General features: G+C 37.2%; 1 protein-coding gene across 1 annotated transcript; it reads right to left on the reverse strand.

The window, feature by feature from the left end:
- Positions 1-323: 323 nt before the first annotated feature.
- LOC112319086 (olfactory receptor 6C2) lies at positions 324-12,005 on the reverse strand. The gene is made up of 3 exons (XM_024576325.3): positions 11,922-12,005; positions 10,103-10,223; positions 324-1,392 (listed from the first exon to the last, which is right to left on the reverse strand). Exon 3 carries the CDS (start codon positions 1,365-1,367, stop codon positions 429-431), a length of 939 nt encoding a protein of 312 aa, XP_024432093.1. The 5' UTR covers positions 1,368-1,392; positions 10,103-10,223; positions 11,922-12,005; the 3' UTR covers positions 324-428.
- Positions 12,006-21,372: the final 9,367 nt, after the last annotated feature.

Below are 21,372 nucleotides of genomic sequence, written 5' to 3' on the forward strand. Positions count from 1 at the left end.
TAGTCTATATTTATATATTCCTGAAAAGTGGAAAGGAGAGAATAATGAGTTTTACTGAACAGAGTCATAAAATGGTCATTTCTGTAGACATATATCATGATCACTATTGTTCCTGGGAAATTTGGGGCTAAATCAGGGCATATCAGTCATAGCAAGAGAAGCAGCTGAGCACCATATGATCATAAATTAATGCTGTCTACATCTCTTGGTTCTGTAAGTAATAAAGGTATATTGTTATAAATATTTACTGCAGATTTATTCTTATATATTTCTGGGAATAGAGCTAAAAATATCAATATATGTATCAATTGTGGGAAGTAGGTGTAATGGAATGGGGTTGTGACATATAAAACCATGACTAATATACAGTTAGGGAAAAATAAAATGGAAATAGGGAGTCCTTTTGTAATTTGCCATTCAGTAGTCCTTTAGTTGTTTGAGACAGATGCAGCCCTTTTGAGCATGTCTTTGAAAGCTTGTACCACTTGCTTGTTCCTTAGAGTATAAATAAAGGGATTCATTACTGGGGCAACTGAGGTGGTAAGCACTGACACCACCTTATTAATAGCTACTCCCTCTTTTGCAGATGGTTTAATATAGATGAAGATGCAACTTCCATAAGTGATTGAAACCACAATGATATGCGAAGAACATGTAGAAAAAGCCTTTTTCCTTTGCTGGGCAGAAGGGAATCGGAGAATGGTCCTGATGATATATGTGTAGGACATAATTACACACACCAAGGTGAAAATGAGTGTCAACACAGCCAGGGCCAAGACAAACTGCTCTATAAATTTTGTGTCCGAGCAGGTAATGTTTAGAATGGGAGCAGCATCACATCCAAAGTGATCTATGACGTTGGAGTCACAAAACTCAAGCTCAAAGCTCATGCCAAATGGTGGGATGACAATGATTAGAGCAATCATGTAACAGCCAATAAGGAGCTTGATACAGACTCTGTTGTTCATGATGGTCATGTAATGCAGGGGTTTGCAGATGGCCACATAGCGGTCATAGGACATGGCCGTCAGGAGAAAAAACTCAGCCACACCTAGGACAACAACAAAAAATAATTGAGTGGCACATGCATTGTAGGTAACAGTGTTGTCCCCAGATGCCATTGTGTAGAGGAATCTGGGAATGCAGACAGTTGTAAAGGAAACTTCCAAGATGGAGAAATTTCGGAGGAAAAAATACATGGGTGTTTTAAGGTGAGAATCCACCAAGGTGAGAGTGATGATGGTCAGATTCCCAGCAACACTAAATAAGTAGGTTAGAAACAAAAAGATAAAAAGCAGAATCTGTAGATTTGGGTCATCTGTTAGTCCCACCAGGATGAATGTCGTTATTGCTGTGTAATTTTTCATCACTGATTCCTGACTATGGCCTGTCCTGTGCAAAAAATATTAGAGAGAAATAGACTGTCAGCATGAAGCAGGTAAAAGTGTTAGCTAAGCCAAGATTTCATTTTACTCATTACCTGGTAATTAAGAATGCTGTTGGAGTGATAGTTGATAATTAACCAATAATGCTACCACACTTGTGCTACTGAGCATTACACCACATACCAGCCAGAAGGGTCTTATTAAAGATTCTTATTACTGTATTGTTTAGCATTAAATCAATAGTAAAGGGATTTTTTAAAAAATATTTTATTGTTGTTCAGTTACAGTTGTCTGCATTTTCTCTCCACCACTTCCCCCAACCCCATCCAAACCCAGCTCCCTCCCTTGCTTCCACCCTTCCCCTTGGTTTTATCCATGTGTCCTTTATAGTAGTTCTTAAACACCAGTAAAGGGATTTTTCTGATGAACAAGTCCAAGGAAATGAAGCTATTTTACATTATCTATGTTGTAAACAGAAAAACAATGTCATAAAATATGCATGCTTTGTCATGTCAAGACATTAATACACTGGAGAGATCCAAGATGATGGAGGAATGAGTGGAGGCTTCATTAACCTCCTCTGAGGACTAATTTGGAATTATAATTAAATTGTGGAGAAGTCATCTGGAATAAAAACCTGAACAATAGTGGGAGAGAAGCCTTACAACCATGGACAGAGAGAAGAAACAGCTTCACCTCAACATGACTGGTATAGAGTGAGGAGGAGATGCAAGAGGGTTGGCTGGGCTCCCATGGGTGGCAGCTGAAGTGCCAGAGGAATATTTCAGCACCCAGGGGGTCCCACTGAGAAATGTGGGATCTAAATCCCAAGCTGGTCTCTGCAGCTTGTACCACCAGAGCCCCAAAAGTACCCAGATAACATCCAGCTGTGAAAAGCAGCAGGGTTTCTCTCTGCCAGGAACAGACACCTAGATGCAGAGAGCCTTTTAAAGGGCCAATTCATAAGTTTTCATTTGCAGCCACTTACCCTAGGCTTTGGCAAAGGGGGTTTGCAGAGTAGACTAGAGATGCTTCAGGAGAGACTGGGGATGGTGGCTTTGGGGAGAGAACTGAGAAAGCAGCTGCCAGGAACCTGGTTCTGAGTCATCCCCCGAACTGCAGGAGCCATCTTGCTCAGCAGACAACTCCCCTCTGAGTGGCATCAACCTGAAGGGAAACAGTAGTCCTGCACCTAGGAGTTATCAGCCCCACCCTGTGGTGCTTAAGCCTGACTGCTGATTACAGAGTGACTAGATTAACAACTGAAGGAGTAAGCCATAGATGGTGGATGCCTGGTAGTTTCAAACAGGCTGCCTAAGGCTAGACTCGGGCACCTCCTTACATTACTAGAGGCAGATCCAGAATGAAAAAGCAAATAGGGCAAAGTCCATCAAGGAACATTTATAAAGGACACATGGACAAAGCCAATGGGAGTAGGTTCAAGGGTGGGAGGTGGGGATGGGTGGGGTGGGGTGGGGAAGGGTGTAGAGATGGGAAAATGGAGCCAACTGTACTTGAACAACAATAAAAAAAATAAAAGAAAAATTTCAAATAAACAGCCTAACCCTACATCTATCAGAACTGGAGGAACAACAACAAACAAAGCCCAGAGCAAGTAGAAGGAAGGAAATAATCAAGATTAGAGCTGAATTAAAAGACATAGAAACTAAAAGAAAACTTCAAAGGATCAACAATTCCAGGAGCTGGTTCTTGAAAAGATAAACAATATCAACAAATGATTAACCAGATTCATCAAGAAACAAAGAGAGAGGACCCAAATAAATAAAATCCAAAATGAGAGGAGAAATTACAACTGATACCACAAATACAAAGGATTGTAAGAAATTACTATGAACAATGATATGCCAAGAAATTTGACAACCTGGGTGAAATGGGTAAATTTCTAGAAACATATAATTTTCCAAAACTGAATCAAGAAGAAGCAGAAAGCCTGAATAGAGGGATAACAATGAATGAATTTGAAGCAGTAATGAAAAAACTCCTGACACATAAAAGCTCTGGAGTGGACAGCTTCACAGGTGAATTTTACTAAACATTTAGGGAAGAGCTATCCTTCTCAATCAATTCCAAACAATTCACGTAGAGGGAAGAATCCCAAACTCTTTTTATGAGGCCAGTATTATCCTAATTCCAAAATGAGGTGAAGACACACAAAAAAGAAAACTACAGGCCAAAACCACTGATGAACATAGATGCTACAACCCTCAACAAAATATTGGCAAACTGCATCCAGCAATACATTAAAAATGATCAGGTGGGATTCATCCCAGGGATACAAGGATGATACAATATTCACAAATCAATAAACATAATATACCACATAAACAAAATGAAAGAAAAAATCACGTGATCATATCAATGGATGCTGAAAAAGCATTTGACAAAATCCAGCACATATTTTAGGTAAAAACACTCAGAAAAGTGGGAGTCTAGGAGTGTAACTCGACATAATAAAGGCTGTATATGAGAAACAGCCAACATCATACTTCATGGGAAAAAAATAAAAGCTTTCCCCCTAAAATCAGGAATGGTCTAAGACAAGGATGTCTGCTTTCACCACTTTTATTCAATATAGTATTGGAAGTTCTAGACACAGTGATCAGGCAAGAAAAAGAAATAAATAGCATCAAAATTGGAAAGGAGGAAGGAAAACTGTCATTATTTGCAGACAACATTATAGTATACTTAGAAAACCCTATAGGTTCTGCTAAAAAAACTACTTGAACTAATAAGTCAATTTGGCAAAACAGCAGGATACAAAATCAATATTCAAAAATCCATGACAGTTTTGTATACCACCAATGAAATATCAAAAAGAGAAATCAGGAAAAAATCCCATTTGATATGGCAACAAGAAAAATAAATTATTGATTATGTTCCAGTTAAAGGTGAGATCATATGGTATTTGTCCCTCACCGCCTGGCTTATTTCATTTAGCATAATGCTCTCCAGTTCCACCCATGTTGTTGCAAATGGTATAAGCTCCTTCTTTCTCTCTGCTGTGTAGAATTCCATTGTGTAAATGTACCACAGTTTTTTGATCCACTCATTTGCTGATGGGCACTTAGGTTGCTTCCAGTACTTGGCTATTGTAAATTGTGCTGCTATGAACATTGGGGTGCATAGGTTCTTTTGGATTGGTGTTTCAGGGAAAACAAAATATAACCAGAGACATTGAAATTAAGAACAATGTAACAATAGCCAGACGGGAGTGGGGAGGGGATAGTAGGGAGAGGGGTTTACAGGAGCTACTATAAAGGACACATGGACAAAATCAAGGGGGAGGGTGGAGGTGAGGGAGAGACATGGGTTTGGCTGGGATGGGGTGGAGGGATGGGGAGAAAATGCAGACAACTGCAATTGAATAACAATAAAAATTAAAAAAAGAAAAAGAAAAATAAATTACCCAGTAATACACTTAAACAGGGAAGCAAAAGACCTGTACTTGCAAAACTACAGAGCACTGAAGAAAGAAATTAAGGAATATGCAAACAAATGGAAGCATATACCATGTTCATGGATTGGAAGAACCAATTTCATTATAATGTCCATACTACCCAACGCAATCTATAGATTCAATGCAATTCCTATTAAAATACCTATGACATATTTCACAGATTTAGAACAAATATCTTAAAAGTTTATATGCAAGCAAAAATGACCACGAATAGCCTCAGCAATCTTGATAAGAACAAAGTAGGAGGGATCACAATACCTGATATCAAATTATACTACAAGGTCACTGTATTCAAAACAGTCTGATACTGGCATAAGAACAGACACATAGATCAATGGAACAGAATATAGAGCCCAGAAAAAAACATGTCTCTCTGATCGACTAGTATTTGACAAAAGGGGCAGGAGCATAAAAGGGGGTAAAAATAGCCTCTTCAAAAAATAGTGCTGGGAGATCTGGAATGGTACATGCAAAAAAAAATGAAGCTATACCACCAACTTACACCATACACCAGAATACTCTAAATGAGTAAAAGACCTAACCATAAGCCATGACACCTTAAAAGTACTATAGGAAAACAAAAGTACCATAGGAAAAGTACTATAGGAGGGAAGGAAACTTTCGGATATCACACGAAGGAATATTTTTGCTGATACATTCTCTACAGTAAGGGAAATAAGGGAAAAATAAACAAATCAGATTACATCAAATTAAAAAACTCCTGCACAGCTAAAGAAAACATCAGCAGAATGAAAAGGGAGCCAGCCATGTGGGAAAACATATTTGCCAACGATACTTTGGAGAAGGCTTTGATCTCCAAAATACATAAGGAACTCATATGACTCAATGCCAGGAAGACAAGCAATCCAATTTAAAAAATGGGCAAAGGACTTGAACAGACACTTCTCCATGGAGGGCATGCAGAGGGCCCAGAGACATATGAAAGGATGCTCAGCATCACTAGCCATCAGAGAGATGCAAATTAAAACCACAATGAGATACCACTTCACACCATTCAGAGTGGCCATCATAAACGAATAAACTAACAAGAAGCACTGGTGAGGTTGTGGAGAAAAGGGAACCCTAGTACACTGTTGGTGGTGATGCAGACTGGTGCAGCCACTGTGGAAAACAGTATGCAATTTCCTCAAAAAACTAAAAAGTCAACTGTCTTTTGACCTGGTGATTCCACAGCTGGGATTGTACCCTAAGAATCCTGAAATACCTATTCAAAAGAACCTGTGCACCCAATGTTCATAGGTGCATTATTTACAATAGCCAAGTACTGGAAACAGCTTAAGTGCCCACTAGTAAATGAGTGGATCCAAAAACTGTGGTACATTTACACAATGGAATACTACACAGCAGAAAGAAAGAAGGAACTCCTACCCTTTGTGACAGCATGGATAGAACTGGAGAGTATTATGCTGAGTGAAATAAGCCATATGGCAAAAGAGAAATACCATATCATCTTACCAATATGTGGAACTTAATGGACAAAACAAATGAATGAGCAAAATAGAACCAGGGGCATGGAAACAAGGAACAGAGTGACAGGGTCCAGAAGGGAGGCAGTTGGGGATATAGCAGGAAAGAAGGGGAAGCACCTAGTTAAAGAACAGGTACAAATACCCACGGACATGGACAAGAGGCTGGGGCTGACTGTGGTAGCAGGGCGTGGGTGGTGGTTGGGGCACAGGAGAGCAATGGGGGAACATAGGGTCAACTGTAATAGAACAACAATAAAAAATGAAGTATATAGCAGATGAAATAATAAATATTGTTGAGTTTATATTATGGTTGGGTGCTTTACATGAACAATTTTATTTAATATTAATAAATACTTATGAGGAAAGCAATAAAAAGACACTAATACCTCCAGGTGTGCTCGTCATCTTCGTTGCATGTGGGGTAAAGAGGGCTGACTACAGTTGAGGTTGTAAAGTTAAATTTTTTCTCCTCTCAGCCTCTGCTTCTTTGCTCACTCACTGTAATAATCCACATTTTCCTTTAAAGTACCTCATGCCTTTGGGCTTTCTTCCCATCCTAAACTACACAAAACACTCGCAAGTCCATCCTGAGGACAGAATCAGAGTGATTGTTTAAAACCATACATGAGATCATTTCTGTATTTAAAGTCACTCAATGGAGTGCCATTTCCCTTGGAATAAAATTCAAACTCCTTTCTCTGGTTTATAAGGTCCCTCATGTTCTTATCATTGTGAGTGCTCCTAATTTGCCTCTTGCTTCTGCTGTCGTACTGGTCTTCAGTACCTTGAAGATGCTGAGGTTTTTCCACTCCAGGTCCTTTACAATGTTTTCTCTCTTCTTAAAATGCTCTGCTTGGATTCTTGTGTGGCTGAATCTCATTTTTTCAGGTGCCAACTTAAATATAACCCCCTCAAAGATGCTTTCTCAGAGAATCCTATCTATGTTCCCTATATCCCTAATGTTATAAGCACTGCTCTATTTATTTCCTTTAAGGTACTTACTATAATTTGTAATTATAGATTTATTTATTCTTTATCTTGATGCTCTTCTTGATAGTAAGCTTCATGAGAACACAGACCATAACTATTTTGTAAACCACTGCACATTCAGGATCAGATCTTTGCCTGGCACATAGCAGACGATCAATAAATGTTTATGGAATTAAAAAGACCAGGCATTAGAATGATAGCCTACAACATTCTTTATTACCTCTCTTGCCTAGTTCTTTTCTCATAATTGATGACTTTTTTCTTCATATATATTTTTAATTAAATCTATTGGGGTGACATTGGTTAATAAGATTATATAGGTTTCAAGTGTATATTTCTATGATACACGATCTGTATAGCGCATGTGTGCCTGTCACCCAAAGTCAAATCATCTTCTGTCACCATGTGTTTGGCCCCCTTTACCCTTTTCTACCCCCAACCTGCTTCCCTCTGTTAACCATCACAATGTTGTCTGTGTATATGAGCTTCAGTTTTATACCCCACATGTGAGTTAAATCATATGGTTTTTAGCTTTCTTCTGACTGACTTATTTCACTTAGCATATTCCTAAGGTCCATCCATGCTGTCACAAATGGTGATATTTCATCTTTCCTTATAGCTGAGTAGTATTCCATTGTATATATGTATCACATTTTTTCTATACAATTATCTATTGAAGGACCCTTTGCTTGTTTCCTAGTCTTGACCATTGTGAATAATGCTGCAATAAACATAGGGGTGCATATATCTTTGTGAATAAATGTTTTCAAAATTCTCATGTACACAACCAGAGGAGCGATTGCTGGGTTATATGGTAACTCTATTCTAATTTTTTTTCAGGACTCTTCACACTGTGTTCCATAGTGGCTATACCAATTTACATCCCCACCAGCAGTGAATGAGGGTTGCTTTTTCTCCACACCTCTGCAACACTTGACATTACTTGTCTTGTTGGTAATAATCATTCTAACAGGTATGAGGTGGTATCTCATTGTAGCTTTGATTTACATTTTCCTAATATCTTGTGAAATTGAACATCTTTTCATATATCTGTTGGCCATTTGTGTGTCTTCTTGGGTGAAGTGTCTTCCTCTGCCCATTTTTTAATTGTATTGTTTGCTTGGTGTTCAGTTGTATGAGTTCTTTGTATATTTTGTATATTAACCTCTTGTCAGAGCAGTTGTTTGCAAATATGTTCTCCCATTTGGTTGGCTGCCTTTTTTTGTTGGTGGTTTCTTTTGCCGTGCAGGAGCTTTTTCGTTTGATATAGTTGCATTCATTTATTTTCACTTTTACTTGCCTTGTTTTTGGAGTCAAATTCATAAAATCTTTCTAAGACCAAGGTGCATAAGTTTAGTAGCTATATTTTCCTTTATGTAATTTATTTTAGGTTCGATATCTTCAATGTAATGGGCCAATTTTGGGAATCAGAAAGATAAATGGTCACTTTTGTTCATAATCTCCCATAATTACAGTGAGCTAAGACATTTGCTTTTAAAAACTACTTGGGGTTAAGGATACTGTGGTGGAGGGAGGATAGATGGTGGGAGGATGGTGGCCTAGAAGTAAGGTTTCCATTTTTCTTCATCTTTATCCCATTTTCTCTAAAGGAGTTTGATCAAGGCTACGGGAGACCCAGTCCTCAGGTCCCTTCTGAGAGGGCCCATTTGGGTTAATTATAACAAGTAGGGGTTAAGAATGTGAGCTCTGGGATAAGATGGATCAGGGCTTAAGACATGGGCTAACCATTTAATGTCCATGAAACCTTGGTGAGTTCAGTACTAGGCTGCATTTCCTGGTTTGTGAATGTAAGTAACAACTGCCTTTCTGTGAAGTGAAAAGAATATGTATGTCCTTGATGGATTCATATACATATTAAACAAACTAATCCTTTTAGGCTCTTAGCATATGCCTGGTATGGGTCAAATATTAAATACATTCTACTTTTCTGTTTCTTCTTCCAGGACCTGCTCCCTTCCCTTGAGTGAACAGAGCTCGCACACGCTCCCACAATTTCTCTTGTCTTACCCCTAGATTTACTCTCCCCCTTACTACATTACATATGTGTATTTTAAGCTTTCTGCCATCCTTGATATTAAATTCTAAAGAGTAATATTTGTTGATATGTTTATTCATAATGCATATAGTTCAAATATATATAATATAATATGTGACATATTCTCTCTGAATCTCTTACAGTTATAATCTAAACTGTTTGCACTTTCTAATATGATTCCCTGCCCAAATCTCTTAATGCAAACATTATTCCTTGGGATATTCCCTTCCTATCTCCTCAGTAGCCACAACTTTCATGTTCTCTTCTGAGCTTGTCTTAGGGCCCTCTTCCTTCATCACATTGTATTATTTGAGAACACTTCCCTGCTGCAGTTCTCTCCACTAATATATAAGAAATGTTTTTAATGCCCAGACATGTTGTCCTGTCTCTTTCTCTTTAAACTATTATAAAAGAACAAGAAAAAATTCTTAGCCAAATGGGTATGAGGTTACTATAAATAAAATGATTGAGGAATTAAGAGATATATAAGTTCAGAGATACAAAGCACCTTAAAGGTAATTTTAGCCAATCCCCTCATTTCAAAGATGGACATTAGAGGGTCAGCAGTCACCAGGCTTGTTAGAAGCAGAGTCTAAGGAAGAATCCAAGTTTCCTAAGTCAATTTCTATGCTTTTCCTCCATCGTATCAAGTTAGGAGGGATTCTCAGGAATGATTTTCTTTGTTTTCCTGGTTTTCACTCACCTATTTGGAAGTTTGTCACCTCTAATGTTTCTTTGCCTTCCAAGTACATAGAGTCCATTCCAGCTCTTTTCTTAGTCTCTCATTACTTCTGGGGAAACTTATCATCAGTGATGTAGGAAATCTGAAAAATAAATTCACCTAATGTCTTAGAGGCTGGTAATCATACAGTATTTATATTATGCACCCAGGTATGTTTAAGGTTTAATTGAAGAATACATCCTAATGAGGAATTTCCTGGGATAACAGTAGGTTTTAATGGGAGATGCCAGAACAAAGAATTCCCTTTTGGTTATATTCAATTTAATTCATGAGCCTTTCCAAAGATGGTAATGTTAGGTAACATTTATAAGGCAGTTACTAAATGTTAGGTACTATGTTAAATGTTCAGATTACATTATTTAATTCTCAAAGCAACTTTCTGAGGCTGGTTGTAATTCAGTCCTCATTTTGCAATTGAGGAAACCAAGATCCAGAAGAATTTAGAATTGTGCCCCAGGTCACTGACTTAGGATGTGGTGAAGCAGAAGTGTGAATCCCAGCAGTCTGACCACAGAAACACAACTTACAACCCCTATAGAACACACCTTCTCAACTCAACTCTATTGAACTGATTTATTTCTCCTCTTTATCTTTTGGGAAAATAATCCACATCCTCTCTGTGATGCTATCTGTCAAGTAACCTACAGGAACTAGATGACCTCAGTGCCCAGGCTTCTTTATTTCTGGGTTAGGGGGCTACAGTAGATAGTTGGTCTTCAACAATAATAATTAGTTACATTTGTAGCAGCTGAAAGGCTTCCCACTTACAGTTACTGTCTCTAGGGTTTTTAATTTCTCTCATCACTGGGGTGGAACAGTATCTTCCCAGGAAACCTCAATTAGTTTGGAACATGAATGGTTTTCTCTTGGCTGTTTTAACACATTTCCCACAATGACCTGGAGGTGAGTGTTCTCTGAGTGGGGAAATAATGGCTTTTCCCTTCCCACTGAGGGAGCAGTGTCCATTTGCAACATGTCCTCAGACCACACATGAGAGCCTCTGAATTTATGGACAGGGGTCTGACTTGAGTGTGTAATAAATGGCTGGCCAATTAGCTCCTATGTCCTGAAGCACCGGGCAGGGAATGATCATACTTGACCAAATGTTGAAGTGGACACATTCCTATTATCCTTCCTTGTTTTCTGATCCAGATTCCAAGTACGGTGTCCACATACGGTGTCTACCAAGCTTCCTGAAGTCTGTCTTAAACCCTCTGCACCTATAATATTCTAACTTCTGCCTTTGCAAAAATCATCCGTGAGTGTCTTAGTCTCATCTGGAACATATTGGGTAAACTCATGCAAAATGGCATATGAAAGTTTGTTGATTTATTGTGATAACAAAATCTTTTACCTTTTCAAGTATGATTTGTGGTACTGCTCTTTAAATATAGGAAATTATTGCTAGTGGTAGATACTCAAGTTGTGTAGCAAAAAATAAACATTAGGCAGGCATTTTTTTTGCTGGATTGAGGAAACAGGAACACTTCCCCAGGATCTCATACATGGGAACCTATATCCTTCCCTTAAAATTTTACTGTCTTTTTTTTTTAAACTTCTCTAGATGACACCTTTCTAAAATCTTATTAAAAGTCAAATGTCACTTGTTAGAGAATCAGTGGTTAACATTGAAGATAACCACTGATACCTACTGTGAAATACACTTCATAATTATTTAGGGCCTGAGTTTGGAAACACATAGGTCAAAGCCTTCTCTGTATCTTTGAATGGCTTGGGTCCTGAATGTGAGCAACTGGCGTGACTAAGTAATCATGCTTACCTTTCAGATTGCTGTTCACGGCTTCTGTGGGCAGTTTTACCACAAAGATCCTGAGGGTAACTCAGAGCAGAGCAGGAGTTTGTCAGTGACAATGGGTCCTACAGTCTTTTCATGCACTCACACACTTGCCCTCACTGGCAAGTCTGTGAGTGAACAGAGGTCTCTTAGGTTCCCATTGCCCGCAGTTTCCCAGGAGTCTTTCCCAAATGTTCTTTACCTTCCAACAGTCTTAATAAGGATACCAAATAAAGGATGTTTTCTGAATTTAATATTAAAAAAATGCTTATCTATTCTGTAGAGTTGGAAGAATTAAAGATGTGATGGTGGGAAACTGGTTTGAGCAAAGTCTATATCTTGACCTTTGTATGGGAAGACAGACTTCCCTGTAAATTATATGTTAACAAGAATGATCTGTTATATATGCTTGGTCCTCAACAGGTGTGAAGAGATCATCTGATTAACAAACAAAAGGGCCCCTTGGGATCCTAGGTTCAAAAGTCACTAATTAACCTATAGTATAATGAATTTTTGAGGAAAAAACCAGCTATCAGTTCGAACTGTGTCCTTGGAGAAAGGGAGATGCAACAATAGAATCAGAAACAAGTCAGGTACAAAACAATGTGTCAGGTGACAAATCACAAGCATGGTGTCTTTTCACTTGTCATTGCTTGAGGGATTCTTCAGCTGAGGGAAGAAGCCTCTCAGGGACACCTTGAGAGATGCTGGACATGGGTGAAGCCACACCACCCCTTGTCATAGGAGAAATAGTTTCCCCCTTGGTTTTGGGCACCCCTTCACCTCATGTGTGTTTTGTCCAATCATGTGACTCATTATTATAAAGTGTTTAGGGGATTGCATATTCACTATTTTACTGTTTGCAATAAATTTTGCTGTTGGATTGTTTTATTTCTTAACTTATAACCAAGTGGGAAAGAGCAAAGCTAATTATTTCAGGTCCACGTAGACCTTGCCTCATTCATAACTTGCTAAGAGTTATGACTGAGTATTGAATTTTGTAAAAATTTTAAATATCTAGTAAATTCATGTAAATAAAATAAATTTAGTGTGTCTAGTAAAATAAACACATATTTTTCTCCTTTTGTTATTGGGGTAATGAAATGGTATTACAAGATTTACTAGTATTAAACCACCTTTTTATCCCTGACAGAAACCCAAACTTGGTCATTTTTTTAAATTAAAAAATATTAAAATTTTAAATTAAAAAAGGTTAAAAAATGGTTGAATTTATTAATATTTTGTTTTAAGATTTTTGTAGATAAGTTCTTAAGTTAGATTGTCCTTCAGTTTTCCTTACTTGCACTTATGTTATGTGGGTTTAGGTTGGAGGCTATATTAGTTTTATAAAATAATTCGAGTATCTTCATTTTCCTGGTACTGAAACATTTTATGTCTTTGGAATTATCTGCTCCTTGTGAGTGGTAGGACTTAAGTACAAAGGGTCTGGGTCTGGTGTTCTCCTTGTTGGGAGATTTAAAATTAATGTATTAATTTCTTTAAATTTTATAGCATCATTTAGTTGTTATTTTATTTTTATGTGGTTATATTTTGTGTTAATTAGTCCATTTTACTAAAATTTACATTTACTGATGCAATGCTTTTATAGTATTTTTATCTTTATTATCCAAGTTGTTGTTATCAACTTTCCTTTTCTATTTTTAATATTTGTATCTTCTACAGTCAATTTTACCAGAAGATGAAAATTTTATTAGTTTTTCTTTTTGGGGGATTTATTACTTCCCCTTGTACTCTATCTTTGTTTTTTGTTTCATCAATTTCTGTTCACATGTTTATACCTTATCTTTATATTTTCATATTTATTAAAACATTTTTTGTATTTTTTCCATTATCATTGATTCCCCAATACTCCCCCCTCTCTCTGCAATCACTACACTGTTGTTCACGTCCATGAGTTCTTTTTCCTTTTTGCTTGATCCCTCCACTCCCTAAACAGCACCCCACGCCCCAGAGATATCAGCCTGCTCTCTGAGTCTATCTCTATTTTGCTTGTTCAGTTTGTTCATTCGATTCCACATATGAGTGAAATCATATGGTATTTGTCTTTCTCTGACTGGCTTATTTCACTTAGCATAATGTTCTCCAGGTCCATCCCTGTTGTTGAAAAGGGTAAACTTTCTTCTTTTTTGTGGCTGAGTAGTATTCCATTGGTAAATGTCCCATACTTGCTTTAGCCACTCACCTACTGATGGGCACTTGGGCTGCTCCCATATCTTGGTGATTGTGAATAATGCTGCAATGAAATTGGTGTACTTCATATTCTTTTGAATTAGTTTCAGGTTTCTTTGGACAGATTCTCAGAAGTGGAATTGCTGGATCACGATTGGTGCATATCTTCTTTCTTTAGATTTTATTTTGTTTCATTACTCTAAAGTTGAAAGTTTAACTTCAGCCATCATTTTCAATTATATGAATGTACAATTTAAGTTTCCCTCAAATTGCCACTTTCAGTACATAATACTTGTTTGAGTATGTAGTATTGATATTCATTTTTATGATAGATATAAGCATATAAATTCATTTCATATTATGACTTGTATAAATTATGTATGGGTGTGAATAAATTATAAATATGAATTAAATACAAATTTGAATAAAAAGTAATATTTGAATATGAATGAAATATATTTTACATAACATATATAAGATGTTGAGGAATATATTGGATGAGTTGTATTTGTCTGCAGTACTTACATATATTTATGTAATGAACACTTGTATTCATTATATGATTTTTAAAAAGCTTTCCTATAGCAGAAAGTACAAAAGACATACAGTCAAAGCACTTTTTCATTACTTTATCTATGCTCGGTCACCTGTCTTTATAATTCCATTACTTTAATGTGTTTTTAGGCATATATAAATTTAGATGATTAAATTTTGCCTTTTTCTAAACAGAATGGATTTAGGTACTGTTCTGCATTTTTTACTTAAATATATGGTATGATGGAAACCTTTCTATGTTAGTACACAAAGAGCTTAAAAATTTTTTTGTAGATGTAAAGTATTCCATACAGTGAAGCTTCTGTTGATTAGAATAATCATCTATTGAAGGCCATTTCAATTGATCAACATCTTTTGCTACTAGAATCAATGCTCAAGTGAATGATTGTAAAGGGATATTGGTTCACACACTTATTCATATATCTATTGAATAAGTTCCCTAAAATCAAATTTATTGATTGAAAGAATACTAAGCTTTTATTTCATTTATTTTTATTTTGTATTAAATTTATTGGGGTGACATTGGTTAATAAGATTATATAGGTTTCCAGTGTACATTTCTGTGATACATTTCTATATATTGCATTGTATGCCCACCACCCAAAGTCAAATCATCTTCCATTACCATAAATTTGGCTCACTTTACCCTTTACTAAGTCCCTCCCTTTTCTCTCTGGTAATCACTATACTATTGTCTGTGTATATGAGTTTTTGTTTGTTTTTCTTGTTTGTTCATTACTTTCAGCTTTATATTCCATATATGAGTGAAATCATATGATTCTTAGCTTTTTCTGAATGACTTATTTCACTTAGCATGATATTCTCAAGGTCCCTCTGTGTTGTTGCAAATGGCAGTATTTCATCTTTTCTTATGGCTGAGTAGTATTCCATTTCTTCTTCTTCTTTATATAATATTTATATATTCTTCTTTAATATATATCTTCTTTATATAATCTATTGGAGGACATTTTAGTTGTTTCTATGTCTTGTCCACTGTGAATAATGAAGATAGGGGTGCATATATCTTTGCAATAAATCTTTTCAAAGTTTTTGATAGATATCCAGAAGAGGGGTTGCTGGATAGCTCCCTGTGTGGTAGCTCCATTCTTATATTTTTGAGGAGCCTCCATACTGTTTTCCATAGTGGCTGTACCAGTTTACATTCCCACCAGCGGTGAATGAAGGTTCCTTTTTCTCCACAACCTCTCCAACTGTCGTTATCTTGTCTTATTGATAATAGCCATTCTAACAGGTGTGAGGTGGTATCTCATTGTAGTTTTGACTTGCATTTCCCTGATAGCTAGTGAAGTTGGTCATCTTTTCATATGTCTATTGGTCATTTATATGTCTTCTTCACCATTTCTTTTTTTTTATTGTTGTTCAAGTACAGCTGTCTCCATTTTTCCCCCATCTCTCCTCCCTGCCCCACCCACCCCAACCTCCCACCCCCGATCCCACACCCCCGGCTTTGTCCATGTGTCCCCTATATATGTTCCTTGACAACCCTTTCCCTATTTTCTCCCATTATCCCTCTCCCCCCACCCTCTGGTTACTGTCAGTTTGTTCTTTATTTCAATGTCTTTGGTTATATTTTGCTTGCTTGTTTGTTTTGTTGACTAGGTTCCACTTATAGGTGAGATCATATGGTTTTTGTCTTTCACTGACTGGCTTATTTCACTTAGCATTATAGTCTCCAGGTCCATTCCTGCTGTCACAAAAGTTAAGATTCCCATCTTTTTTTTTTTTTTTTTACTGCTGTGTAGTATTCCAGTGTATAAATATACTGCAGCTTTTTTATGCACTCAGCTACTGATGGGCATTTGCGCTATTTCCAGATCTTGGTTTTATAGATAATGCTGCTATGAACATAGGGGTGAATATATTCTTTTGAATTGGTGTTTCAGAATTCTGAGATATATTCCTTACAAGTGGAATTGCTGGGCCAAAAGGTAGTTCCATTTCTAATTTTTTGAGGACGCTCCATACTGTTTTCCATGTGGCTGCACCAATCTGCATTCCCACCAACAGTGCCCGAGGGTTCCCTTTTCTCCACATTTGCACAAAGAATTCTTATGCAGTCTCATTCATTTGTTTGATCTAGATTTTTTGTAAGAAATGCTCTCTGCTTACTTTTTTACTGTTCTTGATTGTTTTCTGGGTCTCAGGAGAGTTCTATCTCCTCACAGGGTCTGCTATAATATGAAGCAGTATATTATATTCTGGTCATGTGTCTGAAATCTGGATCCAGATTCCCTGGGTTCATATCACAGCTTTTCTATCAGTTGTACATTTTAGGCTCTATGCCTCAATCCCCTTATTTGCAATAGTGAAATGATAATGGTACCATTGTATTATTAATTATAAAAATATGTTGATGACAGTAATAGACAACATATAGGGTTTTTAATAGATCCTATTATTACCATACATATTACTTAGAACAGTGCCTGCCTGGTATACAGCAAATACCATCCATGTTCTTATTATTTCACTTGAACAGAGAGATCTGAAAGGACACATGATCTGTGTCATTCATGTGGCACTTCAATATATGTTGCTCTGTGAAGTTTATTGTATTGTTAATTTTCCATGCTTGCATATTTTATGTTGTATTGTTGATCTGGGGCAGATCAGCCTTGTTGCATTTTCTATACTGCATAGCAAAATGCTAAACACGTATTCAAATACTTATTAAATTATGAACCAACATGTGTTGAAGGGCTGAGAATTTTTAGAGCTCTTTCTATTCCTAGGAGAAATGATTAACTCAGCAAAAGACACATTAGTATTTTGGAGGTTTTTAAAAATTCAAAGGAACAAATTGTTTTCTGTTTCAGATCTGGCCACTTTGGGATCAATTGTGATGACAAACCATGCATTCCCTAGGGGTCCTGGTTCCAGGGACTGACAAAGACCCTTTGTTGCCTTAAAGAACAGAAGTTAAAAAGGTGTTCAGCAGAAGTCCCCAGAGAGACTGGTGAAGAATGTGCAATGGAAACATCAAACACAGGCCACCAGCAGGTTAAGGAGAAAACTGAGAGATGGGTCAATAGGCTTGAATGTCATCTTTGCATTAAGTAGGCTGCAAAAGAGATCTTTACATTTTCTTTCAAACCCATCATTTAAGCAGCCATAGATTTTTCTCAGAATAAAGAAATAGTTGTCATTTAACTTGATGATTGTTTTTATTTTTAATAGACCTTATTTTTTTTGAGAACAGTTTTAGATTTACAGAAAATTGAGATCATACAAATTGTATACCAGTTTCCCCTGTTAATATCTTACTTAGTATGATGTATTTGTTGCAATTAATGAACAAAAACTGAATCATTATTACTAAATGAAGTCCATAGTTTATTCAGATTTCCTTAGTTTTCACCTAATATCTTCCTTTATTCCATGATCTCATGTAGGATACCATATTACATTTTTTAAATTAAATTTATTGGAGTGACATTGGCTTGTGAAACCATTGCCCCAAGTAAAGTCTCTTTCTGTCCCTGTTTTCCACCCCATTGCCCACCTCTATCTACTCCCTCTCCCCTTTCCCTCTGGCTATCATGATACTGTTGTCTGTGTCTATGTTTTGTATGACCCATGGATATAAACTAAGGTTTATAATGGTTTTGCTTAATCCATTCACCTTCTTTCATCCAGTCCCCCGATCCCCCTCCCCTCTGACAGCTGCCAGTCTGTTCCATGTGTCCAGTCTTCTGTTCATCAGTTCACCTTGTTCATTAGGTTCCACATTGCATTTAGTTGTCATGTACCCTTAGACTCCTCTTGATTGTGACAATTTCTCAGACTTTTCCTTATGTTTGAAGACCTTGACAATTTTGAGCAGTACTGGTCAGGTGTTTTATAGGATGTTCCACTGAAAGTTGCCTGATGCTATTGGGAAGAAGACCACAGAGGTAAACTGGCATTTTTATTATATCAAGGATACATACTATCACCATGGCTTATTGGCTGTTGATGTTGACCTTGATCTCCTGACTGACACAGTGTTTGCAGTTTCTCCTCTGTAAACGTTCTCCTTCCTCTTAGATGGAGTATCTACACAAATTATTTGGAATACTTTTGCATAGGAGATTTATCTCTTCTCCCTCATTTATTAATTCATTCCATAATTTATTTATATCAGTAATGGTCTCTAGGGGTTTAAAAATTTTAAATGAAAAAGAAGAAAGGCCTTGGAGGATAGAATTCTATTTCCCCAGAATACTTTGAAGTATAAAATAAGTTTATACTTGTACTATTACCTTGGATGAACGATTGTAAATATGATCAGAATAAAAGGTACACTCCAGTAACTAGATGGTGTTTAATATAGGTAATAGTTGCATATGTATTGTAAATGCACAAACTTTTACTTTTCACAATTATAGAGCCTGAAAACAATAAAATGACTTTTTTACTATTTAATGGCAAGAATTTCATTTATTTGATCCAAGGTCCCTACATGACTGTTACTTGTTTCTCCATCTCTCTCCCTCTTTCTCAGTCTTTCATTTTTTTCACACTATACCTGGATGTTATCTTCCAGAGACTGAGTAGTCTCTGGTAAGCAGTCAAATGTGTCTTAGAATATCCTTCCCAAATCATGAACTTTTAAAATATTTTGATCAAATTCTTCTAATCTTTAACCCTCTTAAATCAAGGGATAACGTAAATCTGAATATTGGAAAACTTATTTAACCAGAATTTAGTTATCCTACCCCTAAATTCAGGCTTACCCTTCTTGAGTCTATTAGTAAGCACCATCAAAGGCAATGTGGGTAGATGACACCTCACATTTGGAAATCTTTTTTTTCTCATATTTCAGGGTGCAGTGTACTTCCAAGAGAAGCTAGTAAAAACATTTTTGAAGGTAAACTGGCTTAACAGAAAGAATGTAGTTATTTTCACTGATTTTGAAATTGCTCTGTGAGAAAATTCTCATTCCTGAAAAATGGACATTTTATTTATTTTTAATATATTTTATTGATTATGCGATTAAAGTTGTACAAATTGTGCCCTCTTTGCTTCCCTCCACCTGGCACCCCCATTCCCTCCAGCAATCACCCCCCTTAGTTTATATCCATGGGTCATGCATATAAGTTCTTTGGTTACTCCATTTCTGATATTGTTTTTTTTTCTTTTTTTTAAATATATTTATTGATTATGCTATTACAGTTGTCCCATTTCCCCCCCCCCCCATCACTCCACTCCATCCTGCCCACCCCCACCCTCCCACATTCCCCCCCTATAGTTCATGTCCATGGGTCATACTTATAAGTTCTTTGGCTTCTACATTTCCTACACTATTCTTACCCTCCCCCTGTCTATTTTCCACCTATCATCTATGCTACTTATTCTCTGTACCTTTCCCCCCCTCTCCCCCTCCCACTCCCCTAGTGACAACCCTCCATGTGATCTCCATTGCTGTGGTTCCATTCCTGTTCTAGTTGTTTGCCTAGTTTGCTCTTGTTTTTGTTTTAGGTGTGGTCATTAATAACTGTGAGTTTGCTGTCATTTTTACTGTTCAACTTTTTATCTTCTTTTTCTTAGGTAACTCCCTTTAACATTTCATATAATAAGGGCTTGGTGATGATGAACTTCTTTAACTTGACCTTATCTGAGAAGCACTTTATCTTCCCTTCCATTCTAAATGATAGCTGTGCTGGATACAGTAATCTTGGATGTAGGTCCTTGCCTTTCATGACTTGGAATACTTCTTGCCAGCCCCTTCTTGCCTGTAAGGTCTCTTTAGAGAAATCAGCTGACAGTGTTATGGGAACCCCTTTGTAGGTAACTGTGTTCTTTTCTCTTGCTGCTTCTAAGATTCTCTCCTTCTGTGTAATCTTGGGTAATGTAATTATGATGTGCCTTGGTGTGTTCCTCCTTGGGACTCTCTGAGCTTCCTGGACTTCCTGGAAGTCTATTTCCTTTGCCAGATGAGGGAAGTTCTCCTTCATTATTTGTTCAAATAAGTTTTCAATTTTTTGTTCTTCCTCTTCTCCTTCTGGCACCCCTATAATTCGGATGTTGGAATGTTTCAAGATATCCTGGAGGTTCCTAAGCCTGTCCTAATTTTTCCGAATTCTTGTTTCTTCATTCTTTTCTGGTTGGATGTTCCTTTCTTCCTTCTGGTCCACACCATTGATTTGAGTCCCAGTTTCCTTCACATCACTATTGGTTCCCTGTACATTTTCCTTTGTTTCTCTTAGCATAGGCTTCATTTTTTCATCTAGTTTTTGAACAAATTCAACCAATTCTGTGAGCATCTTAATAACCAGTGTTTTGAACTGTGCATCCGATAGGTTGGCTATCTCTTCCTCGCTTAGTTGTATTTTTTCTGGAACTTTGAAGTGTTCTGTCATTTGGGCCATTTTTTTTTTTTTTTTTTGGTCTTGGTGCGTCTGTTACTTTAAGGGGCGGAACCTTAGGTGTCCCCAACGCTGGTCACTGTGCTGTGATGCTGTACATGGGGGAGGGGCCAAGAGGGAGCAATGGCACCCGCTCCACTCTCCACCGGATTTCAATCTTTCACTCCACTACCCACAATCAAACTGGGTTCCTCTGGTGCTGGTTCCCGAGTGGGTGGGCTTGTGCACGCCCTAGGCCCCTATGGGTCTCTCCAACAACCTCTCCTGTGAGGCTGGGAGTCTCTCCTGCTGCTGCCCCAACCCCCACGGGTGTTTTCAATCAG

Source organism: Desmodus rotundus, chromosome 3 (genome assembly GCF_022682495.2).
Source record: "Desmodus rotundus isolate HL8 chromosome 3, HLdesRot8A.1, whole genome shotgun sequence".
In the NCBI taxonomy this organism is placed as follows: Eukaryota; Metazoa; Chordata; class Mammalia; order Chiroptera; family Phyllostomidae; genus Desmodus; species Desmodus rotundus.